The sequence below is a fragment of the Pleurodeles waltl genome, chromosome 7 (genome assembly GCF_031143425.1).
Source record: "Pleurodeles waltl isolate 20211129_DDA chromosome 7, aPleWal1.hap1.20221129, whole genome shotgun sequence".
In the NCBI taxonomy this organism is placed as follows: domain Eukaryota; kingdom Metazoa; phylum Chordata; class Amphibia; order Caudata; family Salamandridae; genus Pleurodeles; species Pleurodeles waltl.
In genome coordinates, this window is record NC_090446.1 from 1,471,933,414 (window position 1) to 1,471,955,229 (window position 21,816).

Sequence of the window (21,816 nt, forward strand, 5' to 3'; positions counted from 1 at the left end):
AATTTCTAATTCCTTAAAGTTCTTTGTACATTAGAAAAGCCCAGCTTGGATTTCTTAATAGCCCGAAATACTGATTCGGACTGTTAAGAAATGCAAACAAGCTTCGTACATCTGGCCCTTGGTGCAGTTAGTTGTTAGGCCTAGATTACCCATAAAAGAATGACAGTCATTTAATAGAGACTGGAGGCCATTAGCTGTCTGCGCTATAAAAACAGCCTTATCTGCATAGAGTAAAACTGGTACTTCCCGGGAGCTGAGCTTAGGGATGTCTTTCCCAGCCCCAACCAAGTGATCTCCAAGGGCATTAATATAGATCGGGAAAAGAAATGGCACAAGGGCACAATCCTGTCTTGCCCCAGAGGCTATTTTTGAAATCTTCAATGAGGTCTCCATCCCTTGTATAGCCAACTCCATAGTATCCACATGCAGTCTTTGAAGCAGGGAGATAACTACACTATCTATGCCTGATTGTGACATTATCTCTCACAGCCCAGAGCAGACCACTGAGTTGAATGCGCAAGTCAAGTTCATAAAAGCAGGGAGCACGCTGCCTTTTTTCAACCTTGGTTTACTTTTGGATGATAAGAGACAAGTTTAAGGCCTGATCGACTATGACAAGACGTGGGCGAAACCCAAACTGTAGGTCTGAGGGCCCACAATTGTCTTGAGCCTAACTTTCCAATTTGACCTGTAAGAACTGGGGATTCTGGTTGGCTAGGGTATGCACCTAAGCCAGGCAGAACCCACCCACTCTAGTCAAGGTAAGGGAGTTACACATCCAAGATAACCCCTGCTCACCCCCTTGGTAGCTTGGCACAAGCAGTCAAGCCTAACCCGCAGGCAATGTGTAAAGCGTTTGCACAACACACGTTACACAATATATACACCACAAAGTAAACACAACACCAAGTTATATAAAAATAAACTGTATTGTACAAAACATAATTAGACCAAACATTACATGTCAGTAATATCCTGCTACCCTAGCAGTTGTCAGAATGTTACACAGGTTACTAATACTCTGCCAGAATAAGCAGTAGTCACATTAGTACTCAGGATTCTGCAACATAAGCAGTAGTCAAGAATTACATCCAATAAATGCACTTGTCATTGAAATATAATAATTGCTCATACTAATAGCATTATAAAAACCTATGGCAAGTCATAAATACTTCAGCATAGAAAGCAATGCCCATAAAAGTAATGTTAGCAAACATGTATAAGTCCCATCATGCCCAAGAACTGGTTAGCATAATAGTCCTCTCAAGCTCATAATAGGAACGTTAGGAAACAAAGTACCTGTCCTTGTGATGAAAGGCACTCCTAGTGCCAAGAAGCTGGATATGAGGGGGTCCCTGGCGCTCCCAGGCGCAAAACGGGGGCCGTTTATATCAGGGGAAGGGGGACGGCACGCTATCAAAACACCTTCGGCTGGTCTTCATGTCTCTGGGGGTTCTAGTCAATTTTCTTTTCCATATATTCTTTGAGGGAAGTGAAATCCTTAATAACATCATGGGGGTGAAGGTCCTCCTGGAGGATCTCATTGATCTAAGATTGCTTATGTGTAAGTAAATCATTATGAAAAGCCTCCTTATTTCTACTAAAACTAATGGGAAATTGCTGAGTTTTTTGAACAGCACCAGACAAAAATGATTTTTTAAGCTCCAGCTATAAGGGGTTGTGGCCGCCTCTAGATAAGGCTACACTTGTTTTATACGCTACCAAAACCTGTAGCAACTGATTGGAAATTAAAATGTGATCTATAAAGAAACAAAGGAATCTGAGTAGCCTCCCAAGTCCCATGTTCTTGGGCGAACATCAGATCATGAGCAAGGAATACTTTATTTAGTCCTTCACCATAAAGGGTGTGTTTAGAATGTCCAAGCTGGTTATCAAATTCATCACAAATGCCACATTTTGTACTGGAACTATTACCACAAAGTTCAATATTAAAATTGCCCACCCACATAATTATGGCATTCAGGGTCTTGTGAAAAGCGTCCCCCAGGTTGTCAATAATCTTTATTCCTTTGGGGTCAAATATATTATGGTAAAAATTTACCAATAGCAAATCAAAAGGCTTATTAAGTGAAAACAAAAGTAACTACTAACGTGGGTAGGCAGCCAGTTCTGATACTTTACCCACCTTTAAAGATTGAACGATGAATGTCACCATGCCACCCTTAGTACGACCTGAATTAGATGGAATGGCGGCAACATAGTAAATAATAAAACCATCCAAATGAGGCGGGTCCTGCAACCATGTCTCTTGACAACAGATAACTTGATAACGGCTCACCAAATGTAACCACTCTGGGGTCTCCAATTTCGTACGCAGACCTGCCACATTCTAAAAAAAATAATTTAATATCCCCGTCTTGTGGCAGGTTTTCTCTTAGTAGCTAACAAAGTTGAGCCTTCCAGCGATTGCTGCTCACCAATTGAGTACAAAGTTACCTTTAGTGCCTAGTTGTGCTCCTGAGAGAGGTAGTCAGTCCAACTGCTCTAGATAGGCCAGTGCAGAAAATCCATTAAAGACGGGAACAGCAATATGCGGATGATTACCCATCACGTCTTGCACTGGTCCCTGGTGAACAAACTGACATGGAACGGGGGCTGGTCCCAATGCGGTAAAAGAAGCCCAATGGAAGGGTTTTAATACCCCCCTATCAGGACGAGATTGACTAAGTGAATATCACAAGGACTGAACCGGACATGGCACTTTAAAATTCACATTTATGCAGTCATCTTGTGAAGCTTTCCATGTTGGGCCAATCCAAGAAACCTTTCTGGTGGAAATAATATCTTTAGAAAAATCATGAACCCAACCAGAGTACTTCCGTAGCTAATTGAGAACTTTAATATAAGGAGTACACTCTGGAGGAAATGTGGGGCCTAATATCAAATTGTTCAGATTTAGAGCCCTGGTTCTATGGGCTCTACTCCTTACTCACTGAAACCTTATTAAATAACCTTAGACCTTGTGGCCTAGCCGCAAATGCCGATGTTGAAGGATCATTGGACGTTTGCCAATTAGAGCCCACATGGATTCCAATATACTAGAGGCCCTGCCCTCGACTTCTGGCTGAATACACCTGGAGGCAGTCCTTAATTTGTAAATAAAAAGGTGCTGTGCCCAAAGTCTTCCTCTTAAACACGCGGCTGTGGCAATTAAATTTGTGGGAGCACGGAATACTGAGGCAGCGTAATCCTGAAGCCATCTCAGGCCTCTTCAAGCCATTTAAAGCCACTTGCTGTCCCTTCAGCTCACTCTAGCAGCTTTCTGCTTTCTCCCTTTGTGACGCTTTTTCATTTTTCCGTTCTTCCTTCTTTCCCATATGTGTCTTTTGCTCGCAGCAAATGCTTGAGGCAGAAGAATAAGCCCAGGCCCTCATAAATAAGTGCTGGTGCCCAGCACCGGAAACAACAAGCACAAATTAAGCACAGCCTTGAGGGCCAACATGCGGCATTACTATGAGAGACTGGCGGGCCTCAGTAAGTACTTCCTGCACCAAATGTGGACATCTGGTCAGTGCATCAGGGCTAGAATAACACAAATCAAGAGATTGCAAGGCCTCCCCCCAAACATGCCTCAAGTCTCTGAGCTTCTTAAGTTCTAGTTCAATTAGCCCCAAACGGTCTACAAGTGGCTTTAATTTGGAGTCCAATGCAGCATTTATCACATCTTTTATCACATCTTTCAGAGTGTCCTGGGCTATAACCGGCACTGGCTTGTTCCCCATAGATGACGCATTCTGCTTTGGGGTCTGAGTGGTATTAACCCTTTATCATTTAGCAGTCTTAACAGGCGCCTCTCTCCTCCCCCCACAGACTCTTCTCCATTCATGGGGGTGACTATCAAAACTTCGGGCTCCACAGAGACAGAAGGTTGAAAAGTCTGTAAGGGTGTGGACTTAACCCCATTAAGATGCAACCAACCTTGATCTTCATGAGGGGAGTCCAATGAGGGTACGGATTGCAGCGCAGCCACATTTTTATGGATGGTGCATCGTCTATAACTCTTAGGGGAGAGGAACGTTGGGATGAGACTGAGAGACGGCATTCTGCCAACTCAATTTCTTTATTAATAATGCCAAACGGCCACAATTAAAAAAATATTTGTGCTTGTTTTCTGAAGTCCTGGCGTGGCGCCGAGGGCAGCCTTTTGCTTCCCTGCTTGAGCCTTTGGCATGTTATAATTACAATACACTGATAGCGCCAGGGATGAGCCACGCAAAAGAAAAATAGAAAGAATCAGTACCTCTTCATAACCAACTTGTGGAAGGCCTGTACAGCCAAGGGGTTGCCCAGCCTCCGGGCGCGTGTGATGTCAGGGCAGCCCTCCTGCTGCAATGGTGGCTGGGGGTTGAAGTTTGAGGCTCCCCAGGGTCTGCAAAACAAATGTCCCGTGCAGTGGGACCAGTGCGCTGTTCTTTTGTCCCTCCAGGCCTGTGTGGTGTCAGGGCTATAGATCTGGGGCACATATCTACCCCCCTCTTGTACGTCCGCTATAGCATTTAGCATGCAAGATTCCATAGGTCACCCCAGGAAGCCAGTCCAACATTGTTGCCACCCCTGCAAATCAACAAAGGTTAGGAACTGTCCCGGATCATCGTTAAATTTTGTCTGGCTTACTCGAGCATTAGGAAGATTGTGCCCTCATTGAAGACTCCCAACTGTCGGCAGACTTGGTAAGTATTCTTAATCATGATTTGAAATATCTGCTCACTTTTAGCACCTTGTTTTAAAATCATAGTCGGTCGTCATTCTTTCACCTCAAGGGAATGTCTTCTTTTGCGTTTCATACACTGGTTCCCTCAAACCACTATTCCTAAACATTTTTGCTCACCTACAAACATCTGTAATGTATTTTTCAGGCACTGCCCTAATGATCCCTCACATTCAAGAGTATAAGCTTCATATAGTACATTTGAGTCATTGCGCTGAATGTGCCTTGCTCATTTTAGAACTTCCTTCATTAGATAACTTTTAAATTCAGGATGTAAAGTGGGCTGCATATGTGACCATTACTTGAGGAGATAAGATATTGATATTCATAAGATAAGATAAGATATTGATAATTTCTTAATCCAAATATCTGCCTTTTGAAAGCCCTGAAAATAACAAGTATGCACATTATTGGTACACAGGTATCCACCGAGAAAAGGCAATCTAATTTCCCCTGCTGTGATTACAATTCTTGCTTGATGTGTCAGTCAGTGTCAGCATCAATTCTTCACCCGAGACTTATTCCAGGCTATGAAGATTAAAGAAGCAATCATGAAAACACAGATCTCCACAAATTCCCATGACATGCTGGAAAGTAGATGTTTTGCCGTCTACAGTGGTTTTAATTGATTCAATATGCTTTGAATTGGAACACCTGAAGCAAAACATCACCCTGTAAACATTTACATGTACAGTCCATCTGCCAATGTCTTGTCTTTTGCATGGAAATGCAGGGTAATTCCAATAGGGGTGTATACTATACGTATAACAGAGATGACAGAGAGGAGCATTTCTTTTATAAATAAATACATCGAATCAGATCATTTGAAACATTTAGAGATATTTAGATTTTAATATTTTGAGGCGAATCTCAGCTAACCTACCACAAAATGTAAATCGAAAGTCAAAATTTCTTTAAAAAATGATTATGAAAATCAAATATATGTTAAGTGATCTAAATTTTCTTCTTCATTGCATATTCCAGACAGCTCACATTCAATAGCCAAGTTTGTTGCTGTGGCACTTGGGGTTGTCTTCTTCGTTGTCCTGATGGTGGTGTTGATTGTCCGATTTGAAGTCTGGTAAGCACAACCCTGTTTTATACATGAATTAAAAAAAAGTAAGCACCTTCAACTTTTTCTGATAGTTGAACAAGGAGAGCTAAATTCAATTTAACATCCCATATTGAAAAATGTGTCTAGTGAGGAACCTGTTGAACCTGAATCTAGTAGCAACAGGCCACTGTAAGTGAAGTAGGTGAGCACATTCATCACTGGCGAACAGGCAGAATCATCACTCTTTGGGCAATAAGTGTGCTTCAGTGATGTCAGGGAACATGTCATTAACAAACTCCAGGTGGAAGAGGGAAAATGCTTTAATGGTGTCTTTAAGACACATTTTTATTCAACACAGACATAAGAGTTACTGCCTGGCTGACTGGGTCTATTTTTTTAACAACTGTATTTAAACTTTTAACAAGCTAACCCAAGACATCGCCTGTTCACATCTTGCTAAACATATTTGGTTATATCTGCTTAATACAATATAGATACTCTTCACATACGGATACAGGCTCCATATCTTCTGGGACATAATAGCCCCATTGTCCAAGCTCACTCTTTGATCTTCCCAGCCTTTATCTGTTTTACCCTGGGGTAGGATATCTCCTAGACTCCCGGAGACAGGAGTTGTACAAAAGGTGTTAATCAACTATCTCAGCCATGTGCACTAATGTAGGAGGACCAGGTGCACATATGTCCATCTTAACATAGATGTGAAAAGGGGTTCCATACCCTGGCATATATGGGGAGTGTGTCCCTCAGCATGGCTGTAAGTTTCTCCATTGGATGGATCTTCTACACCTTGGCCCCCCAGAGTTCCATGGTCAGCAGTCATGGCCTATTCCATCATTGGGCAACCACTAGTCAGGCTGCCAACGGTGAGTCAGTACTCTGCCGGAGGGGAAAGACAGGGGAAACCAACACTCATTACCCATCAAACCCAAGAGAACTGACGGGCTGTCTTCGGTACTGTGACGTTAGTTATGTCCCTAATAGCCTCTAGCACCTCACACCAAAATGGAAGAATCACAGATGCAGTTATGTTTTCCTCTCCCCACATCCCCTCCAGCAATCATCCGAGCTGATGTTAAGCGCCTTGAGGCAGACTGGGGTCATGTACCACCTAAGCATGCTCTTAAAAGCATTGGCTCTCTGTTGTAAACATATAGAAGATTTCTCTGCTGTCCTATAAATCAGGGTCCAATCCGGCTTGGTCAGGTTGAGCCCAAAGTCCTCAGACTATTTTTTAGTGTACACAAGATCTGAGAGAGAGAGGGGCTTGTTGAATGTCTTATAGTACCTTGATAGTGCAAGCGCACCTTGTCCTCAGTAAGTAAACTTACAAGGGGACGCGTATAGGCTGATGAACCTTTTGGATCGCATGAAGTATCCTAGCTATGTAGTAATCGATGAACATCAATTATCAATGTAATCAATCAACAACCACTAAGAGAATCATTAAGCATAAGACAATAAATTAACATTCATGAATAACCACAACTCAATTATACATTGTATGAATTTTATTTCCCTATTAGTTACAATACTAAGGCGGTCATTCTGACCGCGGCGGGCGGTGGTCGCCGCCCAGCATGCGGTTACCGCCGAATGACAGCACCGGTCATTCCAACTTTCCCGCTGGGCCGGCGGGCGACCGCCAAAAGGCCGCCCGCCGGCCCAGCGGGAAAGCCCCTGCAACGAGGAAGCCGGCTCGGAATGGAGCCGGCGGAGTTGCAGGGGTGCGACGGGTGCAGTGGCACCAGTCGCGATTTTCACTGTCTGCAAAGCAGACAGTGAAAATCTTTGTGGGGCCCTGTTAGGGGGCCCCTGCACTGCCCATGCCAGTGGCATGGGCAGTGCAGGGGCCCCCAGGGGCCCCACGGCACCCGTTCCCGCCATCCTGGTTCTGGCGGTGGACAACGCCAGAAACAGGCTGGCGGGAAGGGGGACCGAATCCCCATGGCGGTGCTGCAAGCAGCGCCGCCATGGCGGATTCCCTGGGCCAGGGGAAAACCGTCGGGAAACCGCCGGTTCCCCTTTTCTGACCGCTGCTTTACCGCTGCGGTCAGAATAGCCCAGGAAGCACCGCCAGCCTGTTGGCGGTGCTTCCGCCACCCTCCGCCATGGCGGTCATGGACCGCCAGGGTCGGAATGACCCCCTAAGTCATCAGTTTAGATCAAACTTTATTCAATCAACTCAGAATTAGTTCATTAATGACCACCAATAACATAATCTAATCAGAACTTTGAGAAAACATATGCTCGAATGCTTCAGCTTAAGCCAACAAGGATGAATATAACAGCATTAATAGCAGAGTTTATAAATCAGTCCGTCAATCATTTGTCACTGTCAACGTCACCCAGAGGACCCATACCTAACCCAGATTAGCATTTAGCATGTGGGACTACATGCAAAAACAATTTAGAAAACGTGAATTTGGAAAACATCTAGCTAAGAGAAAAACTATAAAACAGCACAGTTGGTACCTAGAAAGAAAGGCATAAAAGTTATCCAGTCACATTGTCATAGCTACCTATCCACAAAATGGATGAGCAACAAAGTCAGTCCTCTTCCTTAGGCCATCAATCGATCAGCAACGCATCAGGCTCTCAAGAGCATGAGCCCAATGACAGAATCTTGGACTGCGTCTCTTGACGTCATCAATTCTCCCCTCGCATCTCAATTTTGCCTTTGCATCTGAGGTTTTAGCCCCTTGTCATGACTTTTTATTAGAGTTTTTCAGTCCATCCCCCTAATTCCTAATTGGTCAGTCAATCAGCAGATATGACTCTAACCTATAATATTCATTTTACAAATCTATGAGTTCTAATATTTCTCCATCCCCATTTAGTTGATTGGTTCGCTGTACGATGCCCTCATCATCCGGCTCATCAGGTATCGAAAATGTTGCATCTTCTTCTCCAGTCAGTGCTTCTATTGTTCTGGGAAAGTACATTGAGTCTGTCTTACATCAAACTTGTAACGTTTCCTAGTCCCTCATCTCCTGTTTGTCGGTACATTGCAGAAAATTCCAGCTAAGCAAACTTTAACAGTGGGTGGTTCAGGGTCAGGTTAACATTGTCGCTTTCCTCCAGCATGTTCTAATAATTCAGCTTCTGCATGAGGCCTGAAAAAAAATGGGCCACAACTTTGGCTAAGTTAATTCTACAAATTAATGCAAAACATAGGTTATGCATCTCAATATGACATATTACTACATTATTCTTATACATTTTTATTATTTCACACATTTCTTAGCTCTGTTAGTACAAGTTCGTATAAGTGGCTGACATACCCAGTGGGCACATTTTCAAACATGCACATTAATTTTTTCTCTACGATTAATTTCTCTATGAACTTTCATAAATCATAACATATAAGCATTTATTAATAATTTCTAATTAGCATATCTGCATCAACAATAGCATCTTCGTTGTGTTACAGTCAGATAACATACACTCAATCTTTGTAATTTCCCTCATCTGTGAGGCCTGGGCCTCTGGTCTACAAACCCAGTGTAGGAAGTGTGTCACCATGCATAAGTCGCTTGGATGAAGCAAGAAGTCATTGGCACATTTATCCCTGGAATCTCTGCTCCTGCCCAAGCACAATATCCTCTGTCCATCAAGCTGAGTGGGAATTCTGGTTTCCCAATCACTGCGGTGAAATGGGCAGGGTAAGTTGTCAGTCCCTGGGTCTAGAGGGCAACATTCTAATGAAATAACCTCTTCTCAGTGGCCCAACAAAATGGTCCCCGAATGCTACATGCTCCAGGAGGCAGCCAGAACAGCTGGTGAAGTGGCAGCTTGCTACACTTCTTTTCCAGTGCTTTTTAAGTGCCCACGGTTTGCCTTCATCCAGGGAACACCACGCCAGGACTGGGGTTATCTGGGCCTCTAAAAGGTAGCATGCAGTGTCATTCCCCTTCTTCTGTGCTCCTGATCAGAAGGGATATGGCAATTTGGGGTGTTTATTTTCCATATAAATGACCGCAGACTTTGTGTTATGGATGTCAATGTGTCTGGAGAGATCTGCACTGATAAAGAGCATAACAAGTAGAGAAGTCTCTGCAGGAAGTTTATTTTGAGTCAGTTAATCCTACCAACCCATGAGATCTTGATGCAATCCCATCAGTATAGGTCTTTGAAAAGGGTTGTGAAAAGCAGGGGCACATTACAATGAAACACTTCTGTCACAAAACAGGGGATAACCACTCCAAGATAGTTCAATTCTGCAGGGGCTAGCGAAAGCCATAGCCGGCTGCGACTTGGTCGCTATCTTACAATTTACCTCCCACCTCTGTTGCCTGTGATTTGTGGGGGCTTTATCTTGAATCCTGCTACCTCCCTGAGACAACCCAGCTCTCACATCAGCACCAGGCAAGAGACTGAGGGATTAGTGAGAAAGCAGAGGTCATCATCTGCGGAGAGGGACATTTTAACTTGTCTCTCACCCATCTGTAAGCCTGTAATATCAGGAATGGCCATCAGAGCAACAATCAAGGGAGAGAGGGGGGAGCCCTGGAGCATGCCCTGGGCTGACAATGTGGTGTCAGAGATACAGGTGCAGATTCGGATCTAGGCCGTTAGGGTCTTGTAGTTAGATAGGATAAAAGTCTTCATAGGGGGACCCACAGCCATCCAGTCAAGTGTTTTATTGAGGAATTCCCAGTCTATTCTGTTGAAGGCTTTCTCTGCATCCAGAAATAGCAGGAGAAGCTGCACGCCTGCCACTTTTGCTCTGCCTACTATCTAACGAGCTAGGCAGATATTAGCACCTGTGTGCCTATTTCTAATGAAAGCAGAGTGGTAAGATGATACCAGAATTGGCCAAACCTCATTCAAACGAGCTGCACAATTTTAGTATAAATCTGCATCCCACTATTCAATACAGCCTTAGGACAGTAGGACCCACACTCCTGGGAGTCCTTGCCGTTGCTTTAATTTCAGAATTAGGAGGGATTCCATCATTGAGAGCGTGACATGTGTACTGTCTAAGAAAGAGTTATAGACCTTTTTCAGGTAATGGGCTAAACGTATTGCAAAAACACTGTAAAACGAATTGGGGAACCCATTGGGACCTGGGGCTTTATTAGTGGGAGGTTTCTTGAAGGCTTGTTGAACCTCTTCCATTGTTATCAGTCTGTCCGGGTCCCATGCCATAAATGGGAGTAGCCAGATGTAGAACTGGGCGTTATTATTGTTAGGGCCATAGAAAGAGGTTATTGAAATACTCTTTCACCTGTAGTTCCAGTATGCAGGACCACCCGGCCTTCCTGACCCTTTTGCATGGATTAAAATTGAAACGGTGTGGAATTATTAATTATGATTTTGCCAAAAGATGAGTCTCCTATAGAAGCGCAAAGTCAGCATGCATAATATGGAATCAGTGTACAAGGGACTTCCTTTTGACCAGGGAATTACACCCCTGAACATTCAGGCTTAATAAGTTCAACTTAGCTTGTGTGTAATGTGGTGTGAGTGCGTAAAGCATCTCCGATTGAATAGGGAGGCCCCAGATTGGCCCTGACCCAGATAAGAGGGTCCATCTTCTGTAGCTGTGATAGAGCCACGGTTTTGCCCTAAGGTGAGTGACCATATAAAACCAAAAAATACAAAAGCTAAAACTTCAAAATCATAAACCAGAGGGACTCATTAGTGGGTTAACCCCAGACCTCTCTGCCACTCAGTCGTCCCTGATCACCACCGTAGACACGAGGGCAAAGTCTGCTATTGGAAGCAAGAGATGATATCAACAGCCTACTCTGGAGGCAAGCTCCCTAGGGTTCTAGTGAGAAGTTTGATCCCCACCACCTTGTGACCTGCTTAGAAATTAGGAACATCATGTAACTAAAAAGAACACCCAATGGTAGACAGGACTGCCTGTCCACACAGGCAACAGCACAAAAGGATATCAGTTAAGAAGTCACATCCAGGATTGGGTACCCAGCCCATCAGAATAAAGCTCAGGACTTCAGCCCTCCACATTCTGTTGTTGGAGCGCATGGGAGGTCGCCCCACCAGGATGCCTGTTGACCCTGCAACATCCTACGCATCTTGTGTCCCTTGGTCCTCTTGTCCTGGTGTTGCCGCCATTAAGGGAGGTAAACACTCAGCTGTGTACTGTGTTCCTCTTGATCCCCTGCCAACCAAGCAAAGAGACTATCTCCTGTTGTGTGGACAATAAAGCCTGATTTTTTCTTATAGCGAAACAGGAGACAGAATGGGAAGTCCCATCAATAGGTTATCTTCGCTTTTTTAAGAGGCTCTCTTTTGGCAAGTGTCAAGATAGCAAGTCCTGAAAGAGCGACAGGGTTGATCCTCTGAACACAATGTCTGTCCTTCTGGCCACCAGCATTATCTCCTGTTTCTGCTAACAAAAAGTGGAATTAAAAGCATCAAGTGTCAAGTTTTTCCACTGGGCTGCAGGAGGTCTTTGATGATCTGGCCTCTCAGGTTCTTCCACGTGCCTTTGCCATGATTGCCTAGATGGCAACGGTGGTCACAGCTGGCATCTTGTTCGTGGGGAAGCAGCCCTCAGCTCAATCTATCCCAAACCCCAAAGGGGAGGCCAACCATGGCTCAGGCCATGAAGACCCCCCCTAGTGTGGAAAGGAGGCAAAGGCTGTTGGTGTAAGATCTCCCAGTGTTGAGGGAGGGCAGGGGGACCAGTTGTCCTGTCTCCCAGGGCAGCCCCCAGTCAGTTCAGGTTGCGCACATCGGTCCGAGCTGATAATTCTCCCAGCTGTGCTTTGATTGCTTCCCTAGAGCCAGAGAGTATCCCTGGCAGGCACCGGGGTGGGCCCCTCTCCCCGTAAGCCAGCCGAGGACTGATTGCTGAAAGTTGGGGAGAGGGGAGGTGGGAAGAAAGCCCCAGCAACCCAGCTGCCACAGTTCTTCTTGTGCCTGTCTCCCATCACATCACAGAGCCGGCTGATGATATCTCTGCGGCCGCCATGATGCTCCAAGACCAGGCTCTACGTCACCACAATGGTGACCCTCAAAGAGAAGGTTCAGCTCAGAGTTCAGGGTGTGGTCTGAGACTGCCACATCAGTCAGAGCCAGGACTCCAAGGGCTTTTTGGGCCTCACTAGTTATTACAGGAGATTCATCAAGTGGTATAGCACTACTGTTGCCCATTCACAGAGCTGACTTCCAGGAAACAGCCACGTAAGATGATCTGGACAAAAGCGCGCCAGAAATCTTTAGACACCATGAAGGAGGCCATGTGCACAACATTCACACTAAAGACCCCTGACTTCTCCCAAAAATATATTGCTCAAAGAGACACCTCGGAGCATGGTGTAGGGGACGTGCTCTAACAGCTAACTGAAGAGGGCCTGGATCAACCTGTAGCCTTCATCAGTAGGAGTCTACTTCCCAGGGACTGGACGTGAAAAGCAATAGAAAGGGCAACCTTTGCTGTGGTCCGGGTGCTGAAAAAGCTAAGGCCATACCTATTTGTCACTCACTTCCGGGGTCAGACAGAGCACAAGCCCCTCAGATGGTTAATGCAGAGGAGGGGAAAAAATCCCAAACTGTTGAGGTGGTCCATCTCCCTACAGCATCTTGAAACAGACCACACCTATGCTGGGATGTTCTTTTGAGGCTCTGCTGCCTTAGTGAATAGAACTCCCAAGGGGTTAGATAGCTCCCCCACTTCAACTGGGGGTACATGTGTTAGACCTGGCATCCGTTGCATGGCTTCCCCTAAACTTTTTTGCCTTCTGACCTCCTGTTTGCTGACTTTATTTTTGCTGGCTTTAGGTCTCTGGGCACTTTACCACTGCTGACCAGTGCTAAAGGGCATGTGCTCTTTCCCTAAAACATGTTACTGTTGGCTTAGCCACAGCTGTCATATTTCATTTACATATACGTCCCTACTTGTTTACATTTTTTTAACAGTAATTGGGAAGAGATGGGACCCCGAGTTTGGTGTCTCTCGAATCACAATAAAAAAATAACAACTTATGGTGAAATTGGATTTTAATTTGTAATTCTGAAGATGGCACATTTAGAAATTTGGCTTTTTTATTTACTTTAAATCATCTATTGCCTTCTGTCTGTCTCTGAATACATGCCTGGGTGGCTGACAGTTGGATTCTCAAGCATTCCCTCCAGACAGTCACACACAAAAGGAGATTAGATGTGACTCAGTGGCCACCTACATGTTGATGGCCCATGCTGGGCAGGATAGGAGAGAGAAGCTGACTCTTACACCTGAATGATCTACGTCCTGAGCCCTCAAAAAGGGCTGCATAACCCCCTGTAGCATGTCTGATGCTAGGTCAGGAAGGGAAGGTGCTTCATGCACTTCAAATGCCTCTCTTTGAAGTCTACCCACTTCAAAGGCTCCACTGGCTATAAGAACTGGACCTGAGAACTTTCTGCCAGGAGGCTGGACTGCTGTGCTGCTGAAGGGACTATCACTGCTGGACTCTGCTGGAGTCCTGCTCTGCTCTGCCTACTGTACTCCTTGTCTGGGAATGAGAAGGACTGGACCTGCTTCTCTGCATCTTCAGAACCAAAGTGACTCCCAGGGCTTACTGGATTGCCTCCTGTTCTGAAGTCTCACGGACATCAAACACTTCCCTCAACTCTGCTACAGCTTCTGGACTTTTCCACTGTGAGACCTGCCCTGCCATGTGGTGCCAATAAAGTCCTGAGGCCTTGGAAGGGGATTCTGCAGGTGTCTCTAAACAAATCCACAAATTGCCGTCACTTCACCAATCAGAACCACTGCATCTCTCCTTGATGTCGACACATCACTGCTGCTGCTGAAAACAAATATATTGCAGCACCAAATACGTGGCTTGGAACCAGAGCATCACCCTCAGTCCAGTCATATCACCTTCTCATTGCTGGCTGTGAGGCTTGACGCCGGCGCATCGCCTTCATCACAAAGCATTCAACACTGCACTGCTGCTCAACGATAGTGCATTGATGACTGCACGTCTCGACAACATTGCATCCCTGACTGTTTGGATTGGAACCAATGCATCACCTTCGCAGCTTCCCACCTGCTCCTCACATCGGATCCTCAATGCCAACGCAACCATCCACACAAAGTACTTTTTTTCAGAGGGACAAGGTTGGTCGCTGTTGCCAGCCAGCGCTCCAACGCGGTCTGTCTGAACTTTAAAATTTACCAAGATCTAACGAGAACAGATAGCCTCAGTTGGTGCTTTAGGCTTCTAAGCACAATAATCACAGATATTCTTTAAAATATAATATCATGAGCTAAAATCCTAAACTCCCAAGACAGTGACTGCATTTTCTTTTTAAGGGCAGCACAAGAGAAAGAAATTAGGCCTATATTTATACTTTTTTAGCACCGCATTTGCGTCATTTTCTGACGTAACGCAACACAAAGTTTGTGCCGTTTTTGCGTCAAAAAGAGGCGCAAATGCAGCGCTAAAAAAGTATAAATATGGACCTTAATCTATGATATATACTCCTGTACCCTCGACCAGTGGGCCTGGAGGTGTCAAGCGGCAAGCATAAGGTACGCGCCCCAGTAGGAGGCCACCTCGACCTCAACTTGGGACCGACAACCCAAACCTCTCACCCCTGGGATCACAAAGGGTGCGAATCAGAGAAGACGGCACCATCCATCTTACTACTGCAATCCAACTACCCAGGGAGACTGTGCCTCCTTCTCGAAAGACATTGAGAGAACACATCCTCAGAGATTCCAAACCCCGTGACAGACGTGGTACCGGACTCTTTGTTGGAGTGCAGTGAGGAGAATGAACAGAGCTGAATTCGACTATATAGAACTAGTATTTATCTCACATTAGGCAGAAACTTTGCAAAGGGGCACCGGGAAAGAGACTGAGAAATGGTGTAATGGCTGAGAAATGGTGTAATGGAATGGTGCCTGCCGTCTGTGGGATGTGGGAGGAAGTTACAGCTGCTTGTGTGAGTCTGAAGAGCTGGGCGAACACATGTGAGAATGCTGGCACCTGGCAGATCGAGTTACATATATAACAGGGGAGAAGTACACTGACTAGTTGGGTCGTGTGGATGGCTGTGCTTGTCCTTGCACATGCATGGGGTAGAAATCAATAGACTCATGATTGATCTGTGTTTGCCCATTATGTTCACATTTGTTTGGTTTATATTCTGATAATGTTTTTATTGTCTCTACAGCAGGGTGTGGCACATACCCATAGATGATGCAATGTGACTACCGGGTACCCACCTGGAATGTCCAGGGGTTGGTTACCTGTGTTAAGAGATATAGAGCCCTTTCAATTCTCAAAACAAATAAAATAGACTTTGCTTGTCTGCAATAAACACATCTGGATGAGGAGGGGACACTATGGCTAACTAAAAAATGCAGGGGACAACTGTATCATTCCTCCTAGTCAACATATGCCTGAGACACCGTGATTTGGGTCGCCACTGGGGTCCCGTTCTCTCTCAGATACATGGAAGCCGACATAAATAGTGATATATCTTCTTGCAGGGCACGCTGGGTGGCATGAAGGTGCCCTTTATAAATACAAATGCGCCCAATAATGATGACTCTGGGTTCTTTCATGCCATGCAGGACCTGATCTCCCCTGCCCTCAACTGGTTGGGTGACTTCAACTGTTTCCTAGACCCCTGCCTTGACAAAACACCTTCCAAGACAGGGACACAGCCTAATATGACTAAAGCCCTCTCCAATGTGATGCAAAACTTAGAAACATATGATGCATGGAGACTGTCCCACCCAACACAGCAGACATTCACATGTCACTCCTTAACACACAACACTCACAGAAGACTGAACAGAGTACTGTCGGGTGGGTTATTTTGACTAGAAGACATTGAGGTCACTCATTTAACATGTTCTTTATATGAGCATTCCCCAGCTTGGACGGTGGTCGGCGATTTGTCCCGACTCGGGAGGAGGTGGTGGTTGCTGTAGACATTCTTGAAGATGCAGAGGGTTGTGAGGCCTTGGAAAAAGCCCTTATTAAATAGCTGGACACAAATTGGTTATCCACCACACATAGGTCAACGGAGTGAGAAGCACTCAAGGTGGTTGTGATGGGTGCTTGTCAAGACCCTTCATGTGGTGCATGTCAGCAGCTTCAGGCTGATATACCCAGTGAGGATATGGAACTGACTAGCATACAGGGTACTCTCTTGTCCACACCGGACCTACCAAGATAGGAGGCTCGAAGTTGTAGACGATTGGGAGATCTCTGGAACCGACTTGACAAATACACACTACAACTGTACCGTCAAAAACTCCATAGGGAAGGGGATAAATATGGCATACTATTGGTGTAGATACCGCACAGAGTGCAAGCACCACCACGCATGACCCACTTAACCACTATTGAGGGAGATAGGATCACATCTAGGGTAGGTAAAGTCCACACGTTTCAGCAACACCTACAGCAAGTTTATGCAGCAGATCATAGTATCATCACACATTGGTATGCCCCCTTTTTGGATGATGTGGGTCTCCTTAGATTGGATCCAGCAGTCATTGAGACTTTGGACATCCCACTGACACTGGAGAACTCCTGTGCTCAAAGGCTCCAGGTGGCGATGGCTTCCCACCTGAGTACTATCTAATGTTTACTGCGACTCTGATGCAGCAGCTTTTGGAGGTCTTCTTAGAGGCCCGTGAAATAAACATGTTACCACTGTCCATGACAGAAGGGGAAATTTGCATCCTTCTCAAACCGGGCAGAGATAAATCTGACCCATCCACCTACAGACCCCTAACAATGATAAACTTGGACACAAAAATATGATATAAAGCGCTTGCTACTCATCTATCAGAACATATGTCACCCCTGGTGCATGAAGACCAAAGCAGATTCATACTGGGGCATAGCACTGGCTTGAACCTGCATATATTGACTCATGTATTACATGACGTCCAACACCAGCAGCAGGAAATGGCTCTAGTTGCAATTGATCTGGAAAAAGCATTTGATAACGTTGACTAGGGGTATGTCCTAGAGGTACTGCTTATCATGGGATTTGGCCCTTAGTTTAGCGGGCGGGTGTGCTTTGTATTCCCCAAGCCTCGTGACCAGGTGTGGAGGTACCTTTCAGAACCATGGGCACTGGGTGAGGTACTAGACAAGGCTGTCCGCTCTCCCTGCTTCTATTTGCATTAGTGATAGAACCCTTTGTGATATGGGCGCAACGAGTATTGAAATGCAGAAATGATGGATGTGCACAGGGACTAACTGCATGTCATCTTGTTATATGTATATTAAGCACTTTTCTGCTTGTCTTCCCTTTGTGAATCCGTGCTGGCACTATTGGAAGACTTTGGGAACATATCCGGGCTATGACCCAATAGAGCCAAATCTTTGGTGTTCCCTCTTGACACGCTGGCTTCAATTCATTTTGAGCAATTACCTAACATGGGTCTGCAATAGGAGATGTCCCATTTCTGATACTTAGGGATCAGAGTTGCACACACTTGCAAATTACAGATTGATCTTAATCTGGGGAGGGTAATTGAGGGCTGTTTAGCCTTCGCCAAAACGGTCTTGCTTCCAGGATGCCTGTATATGCTGCAGAACTCCTTGACCATCATCCCACACAGACTAATTAGACAGTTGGACTCTATCCTTAATTCTCTTTTGTGGGCGGGAAAATGAAGTAGAGTTGCCCTGTTGACTCTGATGAGACATACAAGCAGGGAGGGTTGGAAGCCCCTCGGCTGGACTTGTATTATTTTGCTGCACACTTGCAAATGCAGCACAATGGCTGGACTGATCTGATAACTGGGAAAAATGCCTACTTTCCAGCACGGTGGATGCTGAGCGTCTGCCTAAACTCCGTATGGAGGGTTCGCGCTTCACAAAAAATGTCCCATACATAATTAGGCAGACTGTAACACTCTGGCACAGGTTCGTACAGACTGCTTTTAGGCAATCCCCATTTCATTGTGAACTCTTGTTCTAAATATTGAATACAATCAGATGCATGATGAATAAAATGTCCTTTTAACAGTGGCAAGAGGAGGGGTGTGAACTGCTCGCTGACTTAGACCCAAAAGAAACCTTCCTCATGTTTGAGGAGGCTCAGGACATTTTCTCCCATGGGCAGGGCCAGTTTCTGCATCACACAGAACTGGCAGCAACAGCAGGAAATAGCAAGGGAAGTCTGGTTAACTTACCCAGCAACCCCTAAAACAACTCATACTCTCTGGCTGTTCTTGACCTGCATCTATGCAGAACTCTGTGAAGTGACAAAAAAACTCTGCTGTGCTACGCGGAGTTCCACAAGCGGCAGAGTGCATTAGGTCATGCGGTGTGCGTTGATTTGTAGCACCCGGTGTTTGTTACGCACTGAAAAATCAGTGCAAATGGCACCACGCAGAGTAAGAGTGTGCTGCTTCTTTTCTGCTGCTCAGGAGGATTTTCTACTATAGCGACAGCCTCCTCAACGTGAACGGAAGGGTACTCAATGTGAGTGGTAGTGACTGCCCACGTTGAGAAATCTTGCTGGGAGATGGTGTGGAGTGAGATTTTCCTTGCTTGCGCACGCCAATATTAGAAAAATCTCCACTCCGCTACGCAGAACTTTTCGTAACTCTGAGCGGAGCACGTAGTAGTAAAAACTCCTCCAACTCCACAAGCAGGGTTCACTGCCCACCCCTAGTTATTATATAAAGCCATGCACTCTGATATCGAAGGCCCCCCACCACGAGCTCACTTGGCCTGCGACCTAGAATTTAACACCCCTCTTACAGATGGGGATTGGGCTCGAGTCAATAACCTCATGCACACTGTCTCCTGTAATGCCCAATTTAAATTGGTGTATTATAATCTCCTCCACAGGATGTATCTCACACCAAAAGGATTACATCAGATATTCTCTCCACTCAGATGCCTGCCCCAGATGCTGCTGCGGGGTGGGGGGGGGATTACTTACATTTAGCTTGGCAATGTAGAGAGCTTCAGAATTATTGGATGCAATACAAAGAGCTGAAGGGATAACCTTTGAATAGATAAACCAGTGCTGTTTCCTTGGTAATATCCCATGCCCAAAGGTCAGGAAAATGGCATACAAGTACTTGCACCTGCATTTAGTCCTGGCTAGGAGAAGGGTAGCCATAATGTGGATGGGGCAAAGAGCCCCAGAGTATGCTCGCTGGCATGCTGATGTACTGGAATGGTTTGTAGCTGAGGAATTTCAAATGAGAATTAGCCTCCACGAAGACAAAGCACTTGAGGGCATAGCTGATTGGAAAGAAATATGTGACGTCTTTCTTGAGCCAGAGCTGGTAATGACCTTCACAGAGAGTGAGGGTTACACCATTGTAATATGGCATTGTTAATCCTTCACAATTATACATTAGGGGGTGTTTGGGTAAAGATTCTCTATCGGATTTGTTGAATAGTTTTATCTGACCCCATGAACCACTAATAATTACCTGTACACCTATTTTGTGACACTCAATATTGCTGTAATGTTTATGAAAATAAAGGTTTTGAAAAAATCTTTACTTATTGGAATTTGGTTGTTTTGGTCTTGTTCATTACATTAAGCTCTATTTTTCTATCCTGGTGTGGATTACGTCTGTGTGATGTTTTACTGTGTTACTGTTTTAAGTGTTCCACAAATACTTTACGCATTGCCTCTGCAGTTAAGCCTGCCTGCTCTATGCCAAGCTACCACAGGGTGAGCAAAGGTTCATTTATGATGTGGATCTGACTCACTCTGACTAAGATTGTGGTTCCTGCTTTGGCAGGGTGCAAATTCCTGCCCCAGAAACCTATTTTCTAACACATCCAAACTTTTATTTGCTTTTCCCTGTTGCCTGGTCCTCTTTCCATAAGTCACCAGCTACTCTGCCTATTAGGACCTCTCCTCATCCCTTTCTAAATATTCCAAAAAATATCATTTCTTTTTACTTACAGCTTTACTAATTATGATACCGAAATATTACTCACTTACCCCATCTCTCTTGCCTAGCAATATAACATTAGGCACTGAGGGGCATATTTATACTCTGTTTGCGCAGGAATTGCGTCGTTTTTTTTTACGCAATTCCAACGCAAAACTAACTATATATTTATACTTTGACGTTAGACGCGTCTAGCGCCAAAGTCCATGGAGTTGGCGTAATTTTTTAGCGTGACACCTACTTTGCGTTAATGATATGCAAGGTAGGCGTTCCCGTCTAAAAAATTGACTCCGAGGCATTTGCGCCGTATTTACACTCCCGGGCAAAATTCACGCCCGTGAGTGGGCGGGTCAAAAAAAATGACGTACAGCCTCTTTTGCGCCGTTTTTTAGCGCCTGGACAAGGCAGGCGTTAAGGGACCTGTGGGCTCGGAAGGAGCCCAGAGGTGCCCTCCCATGCCCCCAGGGACACCCCCTGTCACCCTTGCCCACCCCAGGAGGACACCCAAGGCTGGAGGGACCCATCCCAGGGACATTAAGGTAAGTTCCGGTAAGTATTTTATTTTTATTTTTTTGTGGCATAGGGGGGCCTGATTTGTGCCCCCCTACATGCCACTATGCCCAATGACCATGCCCAGGGGACTGTAGTCCCCTGGGCATGGCCATTGGGCAAGAGGGCACGACTCCTGTCTTTGCTAAGACAGGAGTCATTTCTATGGGGGTTGGGAGTCGAAAAAAATGGTGCAAATCGGGTTGAGGCGAAAAATTTGCCTCAGCCTGACTTGCCCCAATTTTTGGCGCCCAAGCTTCATATCCCCCTACGCCGGCGCTGCCTGGTGTACGTCGTTTTTTTCCACGCACACCAGGCTGCGCCGGCGGCTAACGCCAGCTAATGTCATTGATTAAATACGGCGACGGCATGGCGCTTCAGAATGGCGTTAGCCGGCGCTAATTTTTTTGACGCAAAACTGCGTTAGCGCAGTTTTGTGTCAAAAAGTATAAATATGGCCCTGAATGCTCAATAAAAATAGACCATCGGTAGGCACGTATTTGATTCATACTCAACCCTGACTAAACAGATTGTCTGTTTTTGGCAGTCCACTTCTTAACATCCAGTTCCATCCTTATGGCCTTCATCATACTCCAAAAG

At 45.4% G+C, this 21,816-nt stretch overlaps 1 protein-coding gene across 1 annotated transcript in view; it reads left to right on the forward strand.

The window, feature by feature from the left end:
• LOC138246526 (B-cell receptor CD22-like) overlaps positions 1-21,816 on the forward strand; it is a 498,077-nt gene that overhangs the window by 419,533 nt on the left and 56,728 nt on the right. Inside the window, exon 10 of the mRNA XM_069201182.1 lies at positions 5,714-5,810. Coding sequence (XP_069057283.1) covers positions 5,714-5,810 — 97 coding nt within the window. The remainder of the gene's footprint in view (positions 1-5,713; positions 5,811-21,816) is intronic.